Source organism: Nannospalax galili, unplaced genomic scaffold (genome assembly GCF_000622305.1).
Source record: "Nannospalax galili isolate Female #2095 unplaced genomic scaffold, S.galili_v1.0 scaffold1082, whole genome shotgun sequence".
Classification (NCBI taxonomy): Eukaryota; Metazoa; Chordata; class Mammalia; order Rodentia; family Spalacidae; genus Nannospalax; species Nannospalax galili.
The window spans coordinates 2,279,572-2,293,925 of NW_008348580.1; the positions used below are offsets into that span (position 1 = coordinate 2,279,572).

A 14,354-nucleotide genomic window follows, 5' to 3' on the forward strand; every position below is an offset into this window, starting at 1 on the left:
TCATGCTCAGATGCCGAGGAGCTCAGAAGGTGGGCGACTGTGACCAGTGATAGTCATGTATATAGAGATTAGAAATGCATGTGAAAACGTCTCAATGTCAATTGCTTTGGAATGAATTCTTCTGTATGAAAAAAAAATAATGATCAAAAAAAAAAGGTGCACAGGTCCAAGCCCAGCTCAATTTTTACATAATTTATGCTTTGTATAAACAACTGGTCCCAAGATCTACTTAGCAAAAATAGAAAACCTGTTAAAAATTAGAAAGAAATATGTGGGCCAGGTGTGGTGGCACATGCCTTTAATCCCAGCACTTGGCAGAGGCAGGGAGGCTGATCTCTCTGAGATCGAGTCCAGCCTGTTATACATAGTGAGTTCAGACCCTGTCAAAAGACATTAAAAAAAGGTTTTATTTTTGATTATGTGTGTATGTATGCATCTCTGTGTGGGTATGTGCATGTGAGTACAGATGACTCTGAGGTCAGAAGAGGGTGTCAGAGCCCCTGGAACTGGTGTTACACAGGTGGTTAGAAAAAAAAGAAAAAGAAATATGCAAGTGGTTCACTGTTAAAAATCAAGGTAAAGAGCTGGGAGTGATGGTGCATGCAGAGGCAAAGGCAAAATTCCAAGTTCGAGGCCAGAAGGCCAGCCTCAATCTATATAGCAAGTTCTAGGTCAGCCAGGGTTCCTATCTCAAAACAAGTTCCTATCTCAAACGTGGAGGCGGGGTGGCAGAATTAGGGAATGGAGTGAGGGGTGTTGGGCTAAGGGGGACACAACATGCCTATAATTCCAGCACTTGGAAGGTGGAGCAGGAGTAATCAGAATTTCAAGGTCATTCTTAGCCACAAGCAGGTTTGTAGCCAGCCTGAGATCAAAAAAAAAAAAAAAAAAACCTCAAATGATAATGAAAAATTTCCCCAAAACACTAGCAAAAGTATTTTGAAAGGCCTTAAAACAAGAACCAGAACATCCACTACATATAAATCCACATAAATTCACTGTATTCAGTGCCTGCGGAAGCAGGAATAGGGCCTTCAGAGTCCCTGGAACTGGAGTTACAGGTAGTAGTGAACAGGTATGTGAGTGCTGGAAACCAAACCCAGGTCCTCTTCAAGAGCAGCAAGCAAGGTACAGCTCTTACCCACTGTACCATCTCACCAGTCCCTAAATTCATAACTTTTTATTTTTAATGAAACTAAATCCTATCCTATTCATTTAAATAAAAATACAGGTAAGGAAATTGTTCTTTGCACTTAACAGATTCACACACACACAGACGCTATCTTCCTTAGATTACTCCGAGCTAAAAATAGTGATTTCAGAGGTAAGCCAAACTTGCTTTTTTAATTGGTATATAGAACAAAGATTTACCTTCTCTATGCAGTCATCAAAAAATGCCAATCCAGTGTCTTTATCACTTACAAAACTGCATTCTTCAATGAAACGAATAAAAATCTGTGTTTTGGACAAAATGGTATAGAATTTTGTATAGGCACGATCTCGACTTTTTAGAAATCCTGAAGAAAACAAAATTATAACCAATTTTAAAGAGAAACTGAATGTTATATCAAGCATCACTTTTAAGCTTATCTCTATTACACTCTGTATACAAATCCACATGTATGGTGACTTCTAGTATTCTTATTTAGCTCACACAGCCTGATTCAACTATAAAAAATCCAGTATCATTAATCTTTTCACTGAATTCTGAATCTTCTCTGAAGAACCTCTAGCCCATTGCTCTCAAACAAATTCTCTGATACTCTACTACTCTTGAGTCAATGGCCAATGGCTAAAGGGTCAATCTTCTTTCTCTTGCAATGCCATCAGACCATTATTCCTATATATGTGATAAAAACTTCTGATTTAAGGTTTAATCACGTGGCTAGTCTGCTGTTCTACTGAGGTCAAGGACTCCTCTTTCACAGACTAAATTTGAAGATCAGGGCATTTAATACAAAGGCTCTTTTACACTACTGTGGTTTCGCTATGAAGTATCCCACAAAAATGAAACAAGTGTTGAAGACCTAGTTCACAGCTGGTGGCATTATGAGAGGTGACTGGATCAGGAAGGCTATTCATCAGTGTGTTAATCTAGTCATTTAATCTACATTAAATGAGACATTAGCAAGTAGGCCCCCTGAAGGAAGCAGGTCATTAAGGGAAGTCCTGAGAAGGGTCTATCTTGCCCCAAGGGCCCTTTCTGATCTCTCCCACCTGCTTCCTGGCTGTCACAGGTATGGCATTCTCAGTTGGTTCTTCCAACATGTTTCACACAGAGGAAGTTGTTCTTCCTTAGGTATTTTGTCACACTGATGGAAACTGACATGCACAAACCATGCAACATTTTGGTTTCTACATGCCATGGTTTTCCATGATCCTACTATCTATCCACTTCAGTCTTTAACTTTGTTTTTAAATTTTTTTTAAATTATTTTATGTGTATGTGTGTATTGCCTGCATGCAGGTAAGTGCACCCATGTTGTGCAATGCCCAAGGAGGTCAGAAGAGGCTGTCGGATCCCCTGGAAATGGAGTCACTGACAGTTGTTAGCTGCCATGTGGGTGCTGGGATTCAAACCCAACCAGTCTTCTCCAAGAAGAACCAGTATTCTTAACCAATAAGCCATCTCTCCAGCCAACTTTTTTTTTTTACTTCTTCAACTTCTACATGTAATCATACTCATTATATTTTCCTGTGAGTACTCAACATAGCTATTAAAGCTCTAATCTCCATAACATTCTCAGCCTATGTCTTCCATTAGGTTTGCATCTATAAAGTTAAGCTTCTTTTTCAAAAAAATATTTTATTATTTTTATTTTCTATGTATGCCTGAATGTAGGTAAGTGCACCCGTGTCGTGCAATGTCGGCGGAGGACAGAAGAGGCTGTCCGATCCCCTGGAACTGGAGTTACGGACAGTTCTTAGCTGCCATGTGGGTGCTGGGATTCGAACCCGGGTCTTCGGCAAGAACAACCAGTGTTCTTTGTTTGGTTTTATTTTTTGCAAGGGTAGTGGATGAAGAAGGCGAGGAAGTGGGCTTACTGAAACCTCCAACCTATTGACTTTTCTCTTTAGAATGAGGACTTTAAAAAAAAAAAAAAGATTTGTTTTAAATTTTTATATATGTATGTGTGTGTGTGTGTGTGTGTGTGTGTGTGTGTGTGTGTCAGGGGTGGTCTGGGTGTCTGGTAAGTTTATGCCATTTGTGCACATGTATCCAAGAAGAGCAGAAGAAAGTGCTGGAAACCAAACTCAGGTTTTCTGTAAGAATAGTAAGCACTCTTAATCACTGAGCCATCTCTACAGCTTCTCAATGTACTCTTAAAGACTGAAACTTTACTCTCAAACAGGCCTCCATAATCTGAAAAACACCACTGAAAGTGTGGCATTTCAGCCACTTTTCTTTCCACCTTTCCTTTCTTTGCTGCCTTAGGGCATTTCACATGCCCCCACCCCTTGTGGTACTCATCAGTAGGTAAATTATTAAATAAAACAGAACAAATGATGGGGAACAAGACAGAAGAAAAGAGGGGAGACAGAGGGAAGGTGGGAAGGAAGGAGAGTGGGCTGTGTTGGTGCTATATGTCAAAAGAACTGAACTTGAATCTATAATAATTTAAGCCTCCAGACCTGCATTATCTATTTCAGTAAACACATATGGTAATATATCGCCTTAAATGTGACTAATCCAAATTAGTACAATCCAATGGAATTGTACTATAAGCATAAAATACGTATTGAATTTCAGTAATATAAAAATAATGCTGTTAGTGATCTAAAATTTTTTATGTTAGTATGATACTGTTTGGGATATTACATTATTATAATCTTCCTGATCTGTTACATTTTTATTGTGGCTACTAGAAATTTAAAGCTATATATATAATTCACATGATATTTCTATTAGGGCAGAGTAGCTCGTGACACAATTAGAAGTTTATAGGAACACGGGAGCTGGTCATGCTGACCAGCACAACAGTGTAGCAGTTCAGACCACACGTAAGTCCAGGAAATCCTAAAGGGGACAAGTTTATAGGGGATATAATAGGCTGTTTGGATTGCTTTTTCTTTTTTTTGAGACAGGGTCCCCCTGAAGTCCTGCTAGCCTGGAACTCATAATGTAGACCAGGCTGGCCTCAACCTCCCAGAGATCTGCCTCTCAAGATCAAAGATGTACAGCAGCAGTCCCAGCTTTTTGGACCGTACTTTAAAGTGGAAAGGGAAAGGTAAGGGAACAAAGAGGAGGAGGAAGGGGAAGGGAGAGAGGTGAATCAAACAGGACTACTGAAATTAAAAGATAATGAAGTGAGAGTATATTATATATTTTTTGTTTGTAAAACTATTTCTAATAAATAGCTAACTGCAGGCAGGTGTGGTGGTACATGCTTTTAATCGCAGCATTTGGGAGGCAAAGGCAGGTGGATCTCTGTGAGTTCCAGGCCAACCTGGTCTACAAAGCAAGTTCCAGGCCAGCTGGGACTACAGAGAGACCCTGTCTCAAAAAGATGAAAGAAAAAAAAAAAAAAAGTTATCAAATCACCAGGGAATTTCCATCTACTTTTCATTTTGTTCTTTCTTCAGGGAAAATTTCTTTTACCTAGTTAGAAATATTGTAATCAATATTTTCCTTCCAATATAATTAGTATTTGCATGATTTTACTGTCTGACGCCTACATTCCCTCGTAGAAAAAAAACACAAAGACAGACAGAGGGAGAGGATGCATTAGTTAATGACCCATAGGAGACGTCGATATTCTTAGTCCACAGGAGAGTCAATATTCTTAAACAGTCATTTAAGGTCACCCATAATCTGAGATGACCTTTTTTTTTTTCCCCCAGGTCTTTTTGAGACAGGGTCTCCCTGTAGCCCCAGCTGACCTGGAATTCACTATGTAGACCAGGTTGGCCTTAAACACACAAATATCCGCCTGCCTCTGCCTCCCAAGTTCTGGGACTACAGGGATGCACCACCACACCTGGCTTTTTTTTTAATTCTTTTGGGACAAGGTCTCCCTGTAGCCCCTTCTGGCCTGGAACTTGCTATGTAGACCAGGCTGGCCTCCATCTCAGAGATCCACCTGTCTCTGCCTCCCAAGTCCTGGGGCTAAAGGCCTGTGCCACCAGCCACCACACCCAGCTGAGACATAATCCTCAATCAGGTCTTTCATTTAATCCTTTCTTATTTAATGTTTTTTCGTTTTTTTTTTTTTAATTATGCTGCCATGGGCTGAACTATATATCATGTTCTCCCAAACTCACATGCTAAAGTCTTAACCCAGATTACTTCAAAATGTGACAGACCCTGGAAACAGGGTCTTTAAAAGAAATTAATGACTTAAAAATGGAGTAACTGGATGGGCCCGAATTCAATAAAACTGATATCCTGTAGAAGGAAATTTAGGTACAAAGGGGTAAAACTCAGGGAGAAAACAGCTATCTACAGACTAAGGAGAGGAGCCTCAGAAGAAACCAACCCCATCAGCCACCTCAATCTTGGTCTAGCCTTAAACTGTCAGAAAATAAGCCCGTCTCTGGAACTTTCCTATCACAGCCCTAGCAAACTAACCTCTAAGCCATGTGTTTGTTCTTTGCATGTCTTCCGCTTTAGTATCATTAGTGATATTAGTTATTATAAGTATCTAAGGTACTTTTACTGGTTGCTTCACAGAGATTTTCTTATGCACTCTGCAGAACTATAAAGTAACACGCCCATTTTGTTAATGAGAAAGGAAAGCCCCCATTAAGTCTTTACAAATGGCCAAACAGAAATTCAAATTCAGATGTGACTCTCAACTCCTATGGATTATTATAAAATCTTTCCTGCTAGTCTTCATTCTTTACAATGAAGTCTCTTAAGACACCCATTTGGAAGAATTCTTTCATTTTATGATTTTCTCAACAATATGGACTGTTTCACGAACTTGAGAGCCATCCTTGCACAGGGGCACGCGGATCGTCTCTGTCCTGCCCTCATTTTAGTATATTATGTTGCCGAAGCAAGGGATGTTCTGAAAAAATTTTTTTTCCTTTGGATTTTTGTTTTCTGAGATGTGGAGGAGTGTCTCACTATGTAGTCCAGGTTGGCCTCCAACTCAGAGATGGAGATGCACCTGACAGGATTAAAGGTGTGTGCCACCACAGCCCTGTGCCACCACACCCAGCTCATTTTCCGAATTCTTAAAATGTTTGAATTATTGTTTGTAATGTCTTTCCCTTGAATATATGTTCTATTTTCACAATATTTAGATATTTCCCACTTATCCCAGAGAGGTAGATTTTATATTACTTCACATTTCTATGAAAGAAACTAGTCAGACCCAGTAAGAGATGACTAAATATGTATGAATGCTGTTATCTGGAAGCATAAATTATAAAGGACAACAGATTACCGGGGAAAACAGAGTTCTTAAAATTGTTTTATAAAGCAAATGCAAATTTTCATATTAATATTTCTATAGATAAAAGGTTGCAACTATATAAGTGAATACACGAGTAACAACAAAAATGCACTTAATAAAACAATACATCCTAGAAAGAACAAATACATGTTTTCTCCTGGAACTAAGTTACATTTGTCAAAATGCTTAAAAACTTGTGGCTTTGATCCAGAAAATAATTGTTAAGGAATCTTTTAAAGCCATGAACTCTGCAAAACTGAGGAAAAAATTGAAACCAATCACCAGGTGTGCTTCCCAAGACGCCTGATTATATGGCAATAGGAATGTAAATATTATCTTAGACTTTTCAGATTTTTCAGGAAAACAATGGAATATAAAAATTAAAAGAGGGAGCTGGGAGAGATGGCTCAGCAGTTAAGAACACTTCCTATTCTCCCAGAGGACCCAGGTTCGAATCCCAGCACCCACATGGTAGCTAACAACCATCTGTAACTCCAGTTCCAGGGGATCTGACACCCTCTTCTGGTCTCTGCAGGCATTGCATGACACAAGTGCACTTACATACATAAGGCAAAACACTCATACACATAAAAAATACACATTAAAAACAATAATTTTTTTTAATTAAAAGAAATTCTCTAATAGAGTTAGGTTACAAATTATAGATAAACACTATATTTTAGCATGAATTTCTAAGAATTGTAATAAATATTTCTTAGCAGCAATACTTACTAAAAATTTCTTAAATTTCAACTGTAACAACTGTAAAAGCAACTGTAGCTCCCATGACACTCACCCTGTCGATCAAACAATGAATCTACAGCTGTGGCTTTATTTGAAGGAGCCTCTGTGATTGGTCTGAGATATGTCCTATATCCTTTTAAAACAGATGCCATAAATCTCAAAAACGCCTCCTGAATTTCCATCTCAAGTTGCATCATCTTTTTTTGCCAAGAGAAATCTGCTTCAATTGGAGTCATCTCAACAGCTGAACTTTCTTGAGTTTTTCGGTGAACTGACCGTAAAAACAAAAAAGGCATTAATATACAATATCTATTTATGTGACTGACTGATAAAAGACAGTCAAAATACAGCCTATGATCCTTCTTCCTTTCTTGTTTGAGACAGAGTCTCACTACATTCTTACTATGTAACCCAGGCTGGCTTCAAACTAGAGATCTCCTTGTCCTGACCTAACTAGTGTTGGCATTACTCAGCTACACAGCAAGTTTGAAGCCAGCCTGGATAATATGAGATCCAATCTCAAAAAAGAAAGAGAGAGAGAGAAAAAAAAAAAAAGCTGGGGATGGAGCTCAGTTGATAAGAATGTTTGCTTAGTCCTGGGCTCAATTCTGAGCACCACACAAACTGGGCACAAAGGCTCACATCTATGATCCTACCACTTGGGAGGTAGAGGCAAAAGTATCAGGAGTTCAAGGTCATCTTTGGCTAATAAGGAGGGCAGGGTACAGAAGTAAAGTGAGCATGCTTTAAAAAAAAATCATTGCACATAATTATCTAATTCTGTTATGTAATTACTCTTTAAGCAGAGCAAAATGTTTGAATTAAGAAGCATTATCTTATATACAGTTTTCCATTAAAAATATTTTTTGGGGGAGAGCAAAAATAACAAGATCATAAGTTCCAGGCCAACTTGGACTATACAGAAAAGAACTGTCTCAAAAGAAAAGGGAAGTGGGGAGATGATTCAGTGGTCAAGAGCACATACTGCTCTCATAGAGGAACTGAGTTCTGTTCCCAGCACCCACATCATGTGGCTTACAACCACCTCTAATGCCAGTTCCAGGGCATCTGAAACTTTCGGCCTTCATGGGCACCCAAATGCATGTTTACACACTCTCTCACACACACAAACACATAATTCAAAGTAAAATGAATCTTTTTAAAATAAAAAAAAAAAAGAAAGAAAAGAAAAAAATTATCACTTAGGTTTTTATCGTCAGCACCTCACTCCCTTCCAAATCCTTCTTCCTCACATTTACCTGAACACAGCTGGGGATATAATTTTTTCAAGGTGCCCAGTAGATTTTTGCATGGCTTTTTGGGAAGCTGCTTCCAGTTCATGTTCTTCTTTTCATCAGCTCTATCAAATAAGAACACAATCAAGAAAAACTGTAATTTATAATCTACTTTTACTAAACAAAATTCTTACATCAAATTTAATAGAGAAAGGATGTTTTTATTTATTTATTTTTATTTTATGTGTCTGAGTGTTTTGCCTACATGTATGTAAGTGTACCCATGTTAGCAATGCCCACAGAGGCCAGAAGGGAGTGTTGGATCACCTGGAACTGGAGCTACAGTCAGTTGTTAGCTGCCATGTGGGTGCTAGGAATCGAACCCAGGTCTTCTGCAAGGGCAGCCAGTGCTCCTAACCACTGAGCAATATCACTCTAACCTTGCAACACATGTTTCACAACCGGAGTAAGAAAAACAATAATAATTTGAGGTCTGACTTCAAAAGTTACACTTTAAAATTATAATATTTTTAGGCTTTGAATCTGTCTTGAGATTTCAACGTATTGGCAAACCTGTAAGGGATTTTGTGCCCAAACTGAGAAGTATACTTACTTCACTCAGTTTCTCACAGAGGTATAAAGAAAAAATTTAAAAAAAAAAAAAACACAATACTTGTATTATTTATTTAATGGTATTATTTAATATAATCTGTGATCATAACATTTAGAACAAAAAAAAAACAAAGCACTTTTAAAGGTATAGTAAAAGTTGATGTTTCCAAAATGTTATAATCCAGGAATGTAAAATAGAGCGAAGACAACGGCCTGCTAAGTGTTCTTGTACCAAGTATGCACAGCGGCCAGGTGTGGGGGCACATGCCTTTAGCCAGCCTAGTCTACATAATGAGACCATCTCCAAAAAAAACAAATGTTACAAATATGTAACTGGGCTTCTTTTAAGTTTATAGCTTAGTTGGCAAGAAAGTCTTCAGGAACACTATAGATTAACACAGTCCTAGATTCTAAAGGCCTCTGAATGAACAACAGTCTTAGTATAGTAGACCTAAGATGGACAAATAAAACAGACTTATTAAGGTTGGATTAGCTTAGATTTCAACTGAGAAGGGACCCCTTTCCAATTACTACAATTCTGTCACGTTGTTTTTGGTTTTGGTTTTTTTTTTTTTTTTTTTTTTGAGACAGGGTCTCCCTGTTGCCCCAGGTGGCCTGGAACTTACTACATAGACCAGGCTAACTTTGAACTCAGAGATCCACCTGCCTCCCAAGTGCTGGGATTAAAGGCGTGTGTCACCACACCTAGCTCAGTTCTGCCAACTTTTAAACATGGGTTTAGGGTGTGACTATATGTTACCAGCATGGTCCAAGAAACTCCCCAGTAGACATTCAAGTATTTCCTGGCTGGTAATATAACCATCACAGAAACAAATAGAGCATTTTCTCTGAAAAGACAATAGACTAATAAAAGGATAAACACTTCCTATTGTTCCGGGTATGGTTAAAAGACACATACTTTAGTTGGGCATGGTGGCAAAGGCAAGTTTCAGGCTAGCCTGGTCTACACAACACACTGCAGCCTGGGCTACAAAGCAAGACCCTTTCTAAATAAATAAACAAGTAACAAAAAAAAAAAGATGTAAAATCTACTGTGAAACTGCAACATGTTTTAAAATTGGTGGCATGGCATGTTTAACTCTGATCATTTTCTTCTCTATTTATTTATTTATTTATTTATTTATTTATTTATTTATTTAAGCCCCAGCTATGTAGCTATGTAGCTCTGCCCGCCCTGCCTCCCAAGTGCTGGGACTAAAGGCACTTTAATCCACCATGCCCGGCAATTTTTCTCACTTTATGAAATATTTAGATAATATCTATTTCAGTGCTACATTTTAGATACCCAAATGAAAACTGTCATTCCTATTTGGATTATCACAGTTTGTAACCTGGCTCTAACATTTATTATCTGTCTGACTTTACAAAAATCACCTTACTAGTCTAAAAAATTATTCAAATTTTTTATCTGCAAAATGTCAATATAATGTATCTAATATACACGAATTGTCCTAAATTCAGACTCATCTAATCCAAGGGGCCATTAATTGCTAAACTCTCTTATTTCTGTAGCAATAAACAGAAAGGATGTTGGCTGCGTGTGGTGGTACATACCTGTAACCCTAGCACTTAGGAGGAGCAGGAGGTACGAGGATCACTAAGGCCATCCTTGGCTACCATAGCTAGTTAAAGTTCAAGGTCAGCTTGGGATACATGAGAATCTCACAAACAATAAAGTTTAGAGATGGCTATGTAGCTGAGTTGTAGAGTTCACCTCTAACATGTACAAGTCCCTGGGTTCAATTCCAAATACAGGGAAAAAGGAAGGGTAAGAAAGGTTGGAGGGAGGGAAGCTTGACGGAATTCATGAAGCGGTTCATTACTTCAGGTTATCCATAAATTAAGTAAATGTAATAGTCAGCTACTATGGCTATATAGCTTCAAATACAGTGTTGGATCTATTTCAGTATACTTTAAATTTTAATCTTTGGGTTTTTTGAGACAGTGTCTCACTCTGTAGCCAAGGCTGACCTGGATCTCACTATGTAGCCCAGGATGATCTCCAAGTCAGGCTGATCTTCACTACTTTAGCTTCCTAGGTGTTGAGTTTACCAACACCTAGACATGAGTTACCACACTTGGCTTCAGGATTACTTTTTAAGCAAATGTCTTTGGTTTACATACAGATATATTCTCAACCAACTGTACTACAGTAACTACAAAGGCCTCACTCAAAAACAACAAAGACTGGAGAGATGGCTCAGCAGTTAAGAGACTGGCTGCTCTTGCAGAGGACCTGGGTTTGATCCCAGCATTCACATGGCAGCTAACAACCATCCATAATCCAGTGTCAGGGGAATGAATCCAACACCCTCTTCTCACCTCCATGGGCACTGCAGGAAATGGGTACACATATGCAGGCAATACACATACACATAAAATGGTGGCACACACCTTTAATCTCAGTACTCGGGAGGCAGAGGCAGGCGGATCTCTGTGAGTTCAAGGCCAGCCTGGTCTACATAGTGAGTTCCAGGACAGCTGGGGCTATAGGAAGACCCTGTCTCAAAAAGACCAAAAATAAATAAATAAATAAATAGATAGATAGATAGATAGATAGATAAATTTTTTTAAAAATCCTAGATAGATAGATAGATAGATAGATAAATTTTTTAAAAAATCCTCCAAACTCAATATGTAGTGGAAAGTAACCATGAACTTTTGATCCTATTGCCTCTGCCACCTGAGTGCTGGGATTATAGGCCTGCACCACTATGGTATTCAAGTGGTACTAAGGATGGAGCCCAGGGCTTAATGAATGCTAAGCAAGCACTCTATCAACTGAGTTATACCCTGGGCCCCAAGTTTTTATCTACTCATTTTCTGCCAATCCAACCTATTTCTAGATGTTTCCAAATAGTTCTATTTATGATGAGAACTATAAATGGGGTAATAGAAGATGAATCCACTTACACATATACCATGTTCGTATCCAAGTCAATGCAAACAACATCTTGTGGTGGGTCATGAAGATCAAAATACCTTGAGTCAACTCCAACTATAAATGGTAAAGGTGCACTAAGCACTCCAGCCAGTGAAAGAGGACAAAGGGGAATATATGGGCATTGCCACTGAAATGGAAAGATCATCTAGGGGAAAAGTTTTTAAAAATTAAGCAATTTTAAATTTACAATAAAAATTATATAATTCTTATTACTAAAAGGGACCATTGAAAAACAATGAAATATCTTTAACTTTAAATTTCATTCCAAAAATAAGTGACTAAAAATATTACTAATCAAGACTATAAACCAATGTGATTAAAATTTTCAATAATAATGATCACAGCACAATAAAAATACTAACAATTCTTTGCAGGTTAATTCTTCCAATTTCTAAACAAACCCCACATGCATATTTTATGGAGAATGAAAGCAGAGGGATGAAAGTGTCCCCAAAAATCACAAAACAAACTTATGCTTTTTTTTTTTTTTTTTTTTTTTTTTTTTTTTTTAAACAAGGTTATTTTTTTTTTTTGTCTTTTTGAAACAAGGTCTCCCTGGCCTAGAACTATGTAGACCAGGCTGGCCTCAAAGTCACAAAAATCCACCTGCCTCTGCTTCCTGAGTGCTGGGACTAAAGGCGTGTGCTACTATGTCCAGCAAACTTAGGCTTTAAACTTAGGCATTATATCCACTTAAAAACCCTCAAATTAACCTCTGACCAAAAATCTAATTAAGAGCACAAGAAGGAAAGAAGGAGAGGGAGGGGGAGGGAGGGACAGATGGCCTCAAAGTCACAAAAATCCACCTGCCTCTGCTTCCTGAGTGCTGGGACTAAAGGCGTGTGCTACTATGTCCAGCAAACTTAGGCTTTAAACTTAGGCATTATATCCACTTAAAAACCCTCAAATTAACCTCTGACCAAAAATCTAATTAAGAGCACAAGAAGGAAAGAAGGAGAGGGAGGGGGAGGGAGGGACAGAGGAAGGGAGGGACAGAGGGAGGGATGGATGAATGTGAACTTGGGGTTAAGCTCAGTGGCAGAGTTATATGCTCAGCATGCTTGGGACCTTGGGTTCTGTCTCAACCACCACATTTAAAAAAAGTAAAATGGGGGACTGGAGAGATGGCTCAGCAGTTAAAAGCACTGACTGCTCTCTCAGAGGAGTTGGGTTTGATTCCCAGAACCCACATGGCAGCTAACAACCATCTGTAACTCCAGTTCCGGGGGAATCTGATGCCTTCTTCTGACCTCCGTGTGCATTGCATGACACAGGTGCACTTATACACATGCAGGAAATACACTCATACACATAAATAAATAAAACATTAACAATAACAAAAAAAGTAAAATGGGGCTGGAGAGATGGGTTAGTTGTTAAGAGCACTAGCTGTTCTTGCAGAGGACCTGGTTCCCAGAATCCACATGGTAGTTAACGACCATCCATACCAGTTCCAGGGGATCTGAAACTTTCTTCTGACTTCTGCAGGCACTGCATAACACTGGTGCATTTACATAAAAGCAAGCAATACACTCATATACATAAAATAAAAATAATAAAAAAATTTAAATAGTAAAATAAGCCAGTGTGGTGGTGCACATCTTCAATCCTAGCACTCCAGAGGCAGAGACAGGTAGATCCCTGTGAAATCCAGGTCAGCCTGGTCTACTTAGTGAGTTCCAAGCCAGCTGGGGCTACAGGGAGACCCTGTCTCACAATAAGGTAAATAAAGATAAAAAATTAAAATAATAAAATATAACAAAAAATTAAGGACTGTCTTGAGAATGGTAACAACCACTTGAAGATCTCAGCAAAAAGCTTTCTACCTGCTCAAATAAACATTTAAAATCATCCAACTTTGCCAAGCGTGGTGGTATACACCTTTAATCTCAGCACTTGGGAGACAGAAGCAGATGGATCTCTGGAAAATTAAGGCCAGTCTGGTCTACATAGTAAGTTCCAGGCCAGCTGAGGATACAGGGAGACCCTGTCTCAAAAAAAAAAAAAAAAAAGAAAAGAAAAAGGAAACCTAAATAAGTAAAATAAAATTATTGAACTTCATTCAGTGAAGCCCGCCATTTTCAAAATACAGTTAATATAAAATATTCCTCCCAAATCTCAGAGAAACAATAAGGGGGGCATGGTGGCTGAGGAGCCAGAGGCAGGCATACCCCTGGGGCTCGCTAGCCACCCAGCCTAGGTTTCTGGGCAAGATGCAGGGTGAAAGTACCAGAGGAATGGGACTGGAGGTTGACCTCTGGCCTCCATATACACATGTTCACATGTGTACGTGCATCCCAAAGACACACATGAACATGTACACACACAGACACACAAAAAATGTCAGTTTCATTTACAAAGTACTACCTTAATTATTAGGTGTGATTAAAAGAAAAG

General features: G+C 38.6%; 1 protein-coding gene across 4 annotated transcripts in view; it reads right to left on the reverse strand.

Moving 5' to 3' along the window:
* The window catches only part of Dennd4c (DENN domain containing 4C), a 120,133-nt gene that overhangs the window by 52,281 nt on the left and 53,498 nt on the right, over nucleotides 1–14,354 (reverse strand). For all 4 annotated transcript variants that reach the window (XM_008845535.2, XM_029569598.1, XM_029569599.1 and 1 more), the window contains 4 exons: nucleotides 11,927–12,102; nucleotides 8,405–8,505; nucleotides 7,198–7,416; nucleotides 1,372–1,517 (listed from right to left, as the gene is read on the reverse strand). In XM_008845535.2, the coding sequence (XP_008843757.1) occupies nucleotides 1,372–1,517; nucleotides 7,198–7,416; nucleotides 8,405–8,505; nucleotides 11,927–12,102 (642 nt within the window). The remainder of the gene's footprint in view (nucleotides 1–1,371; nucleotides 1,518–7,197; nucleotides 7,417–8,404; nucleotides 8,506–11,926; nucleotides 12,103–14,354) is intronic.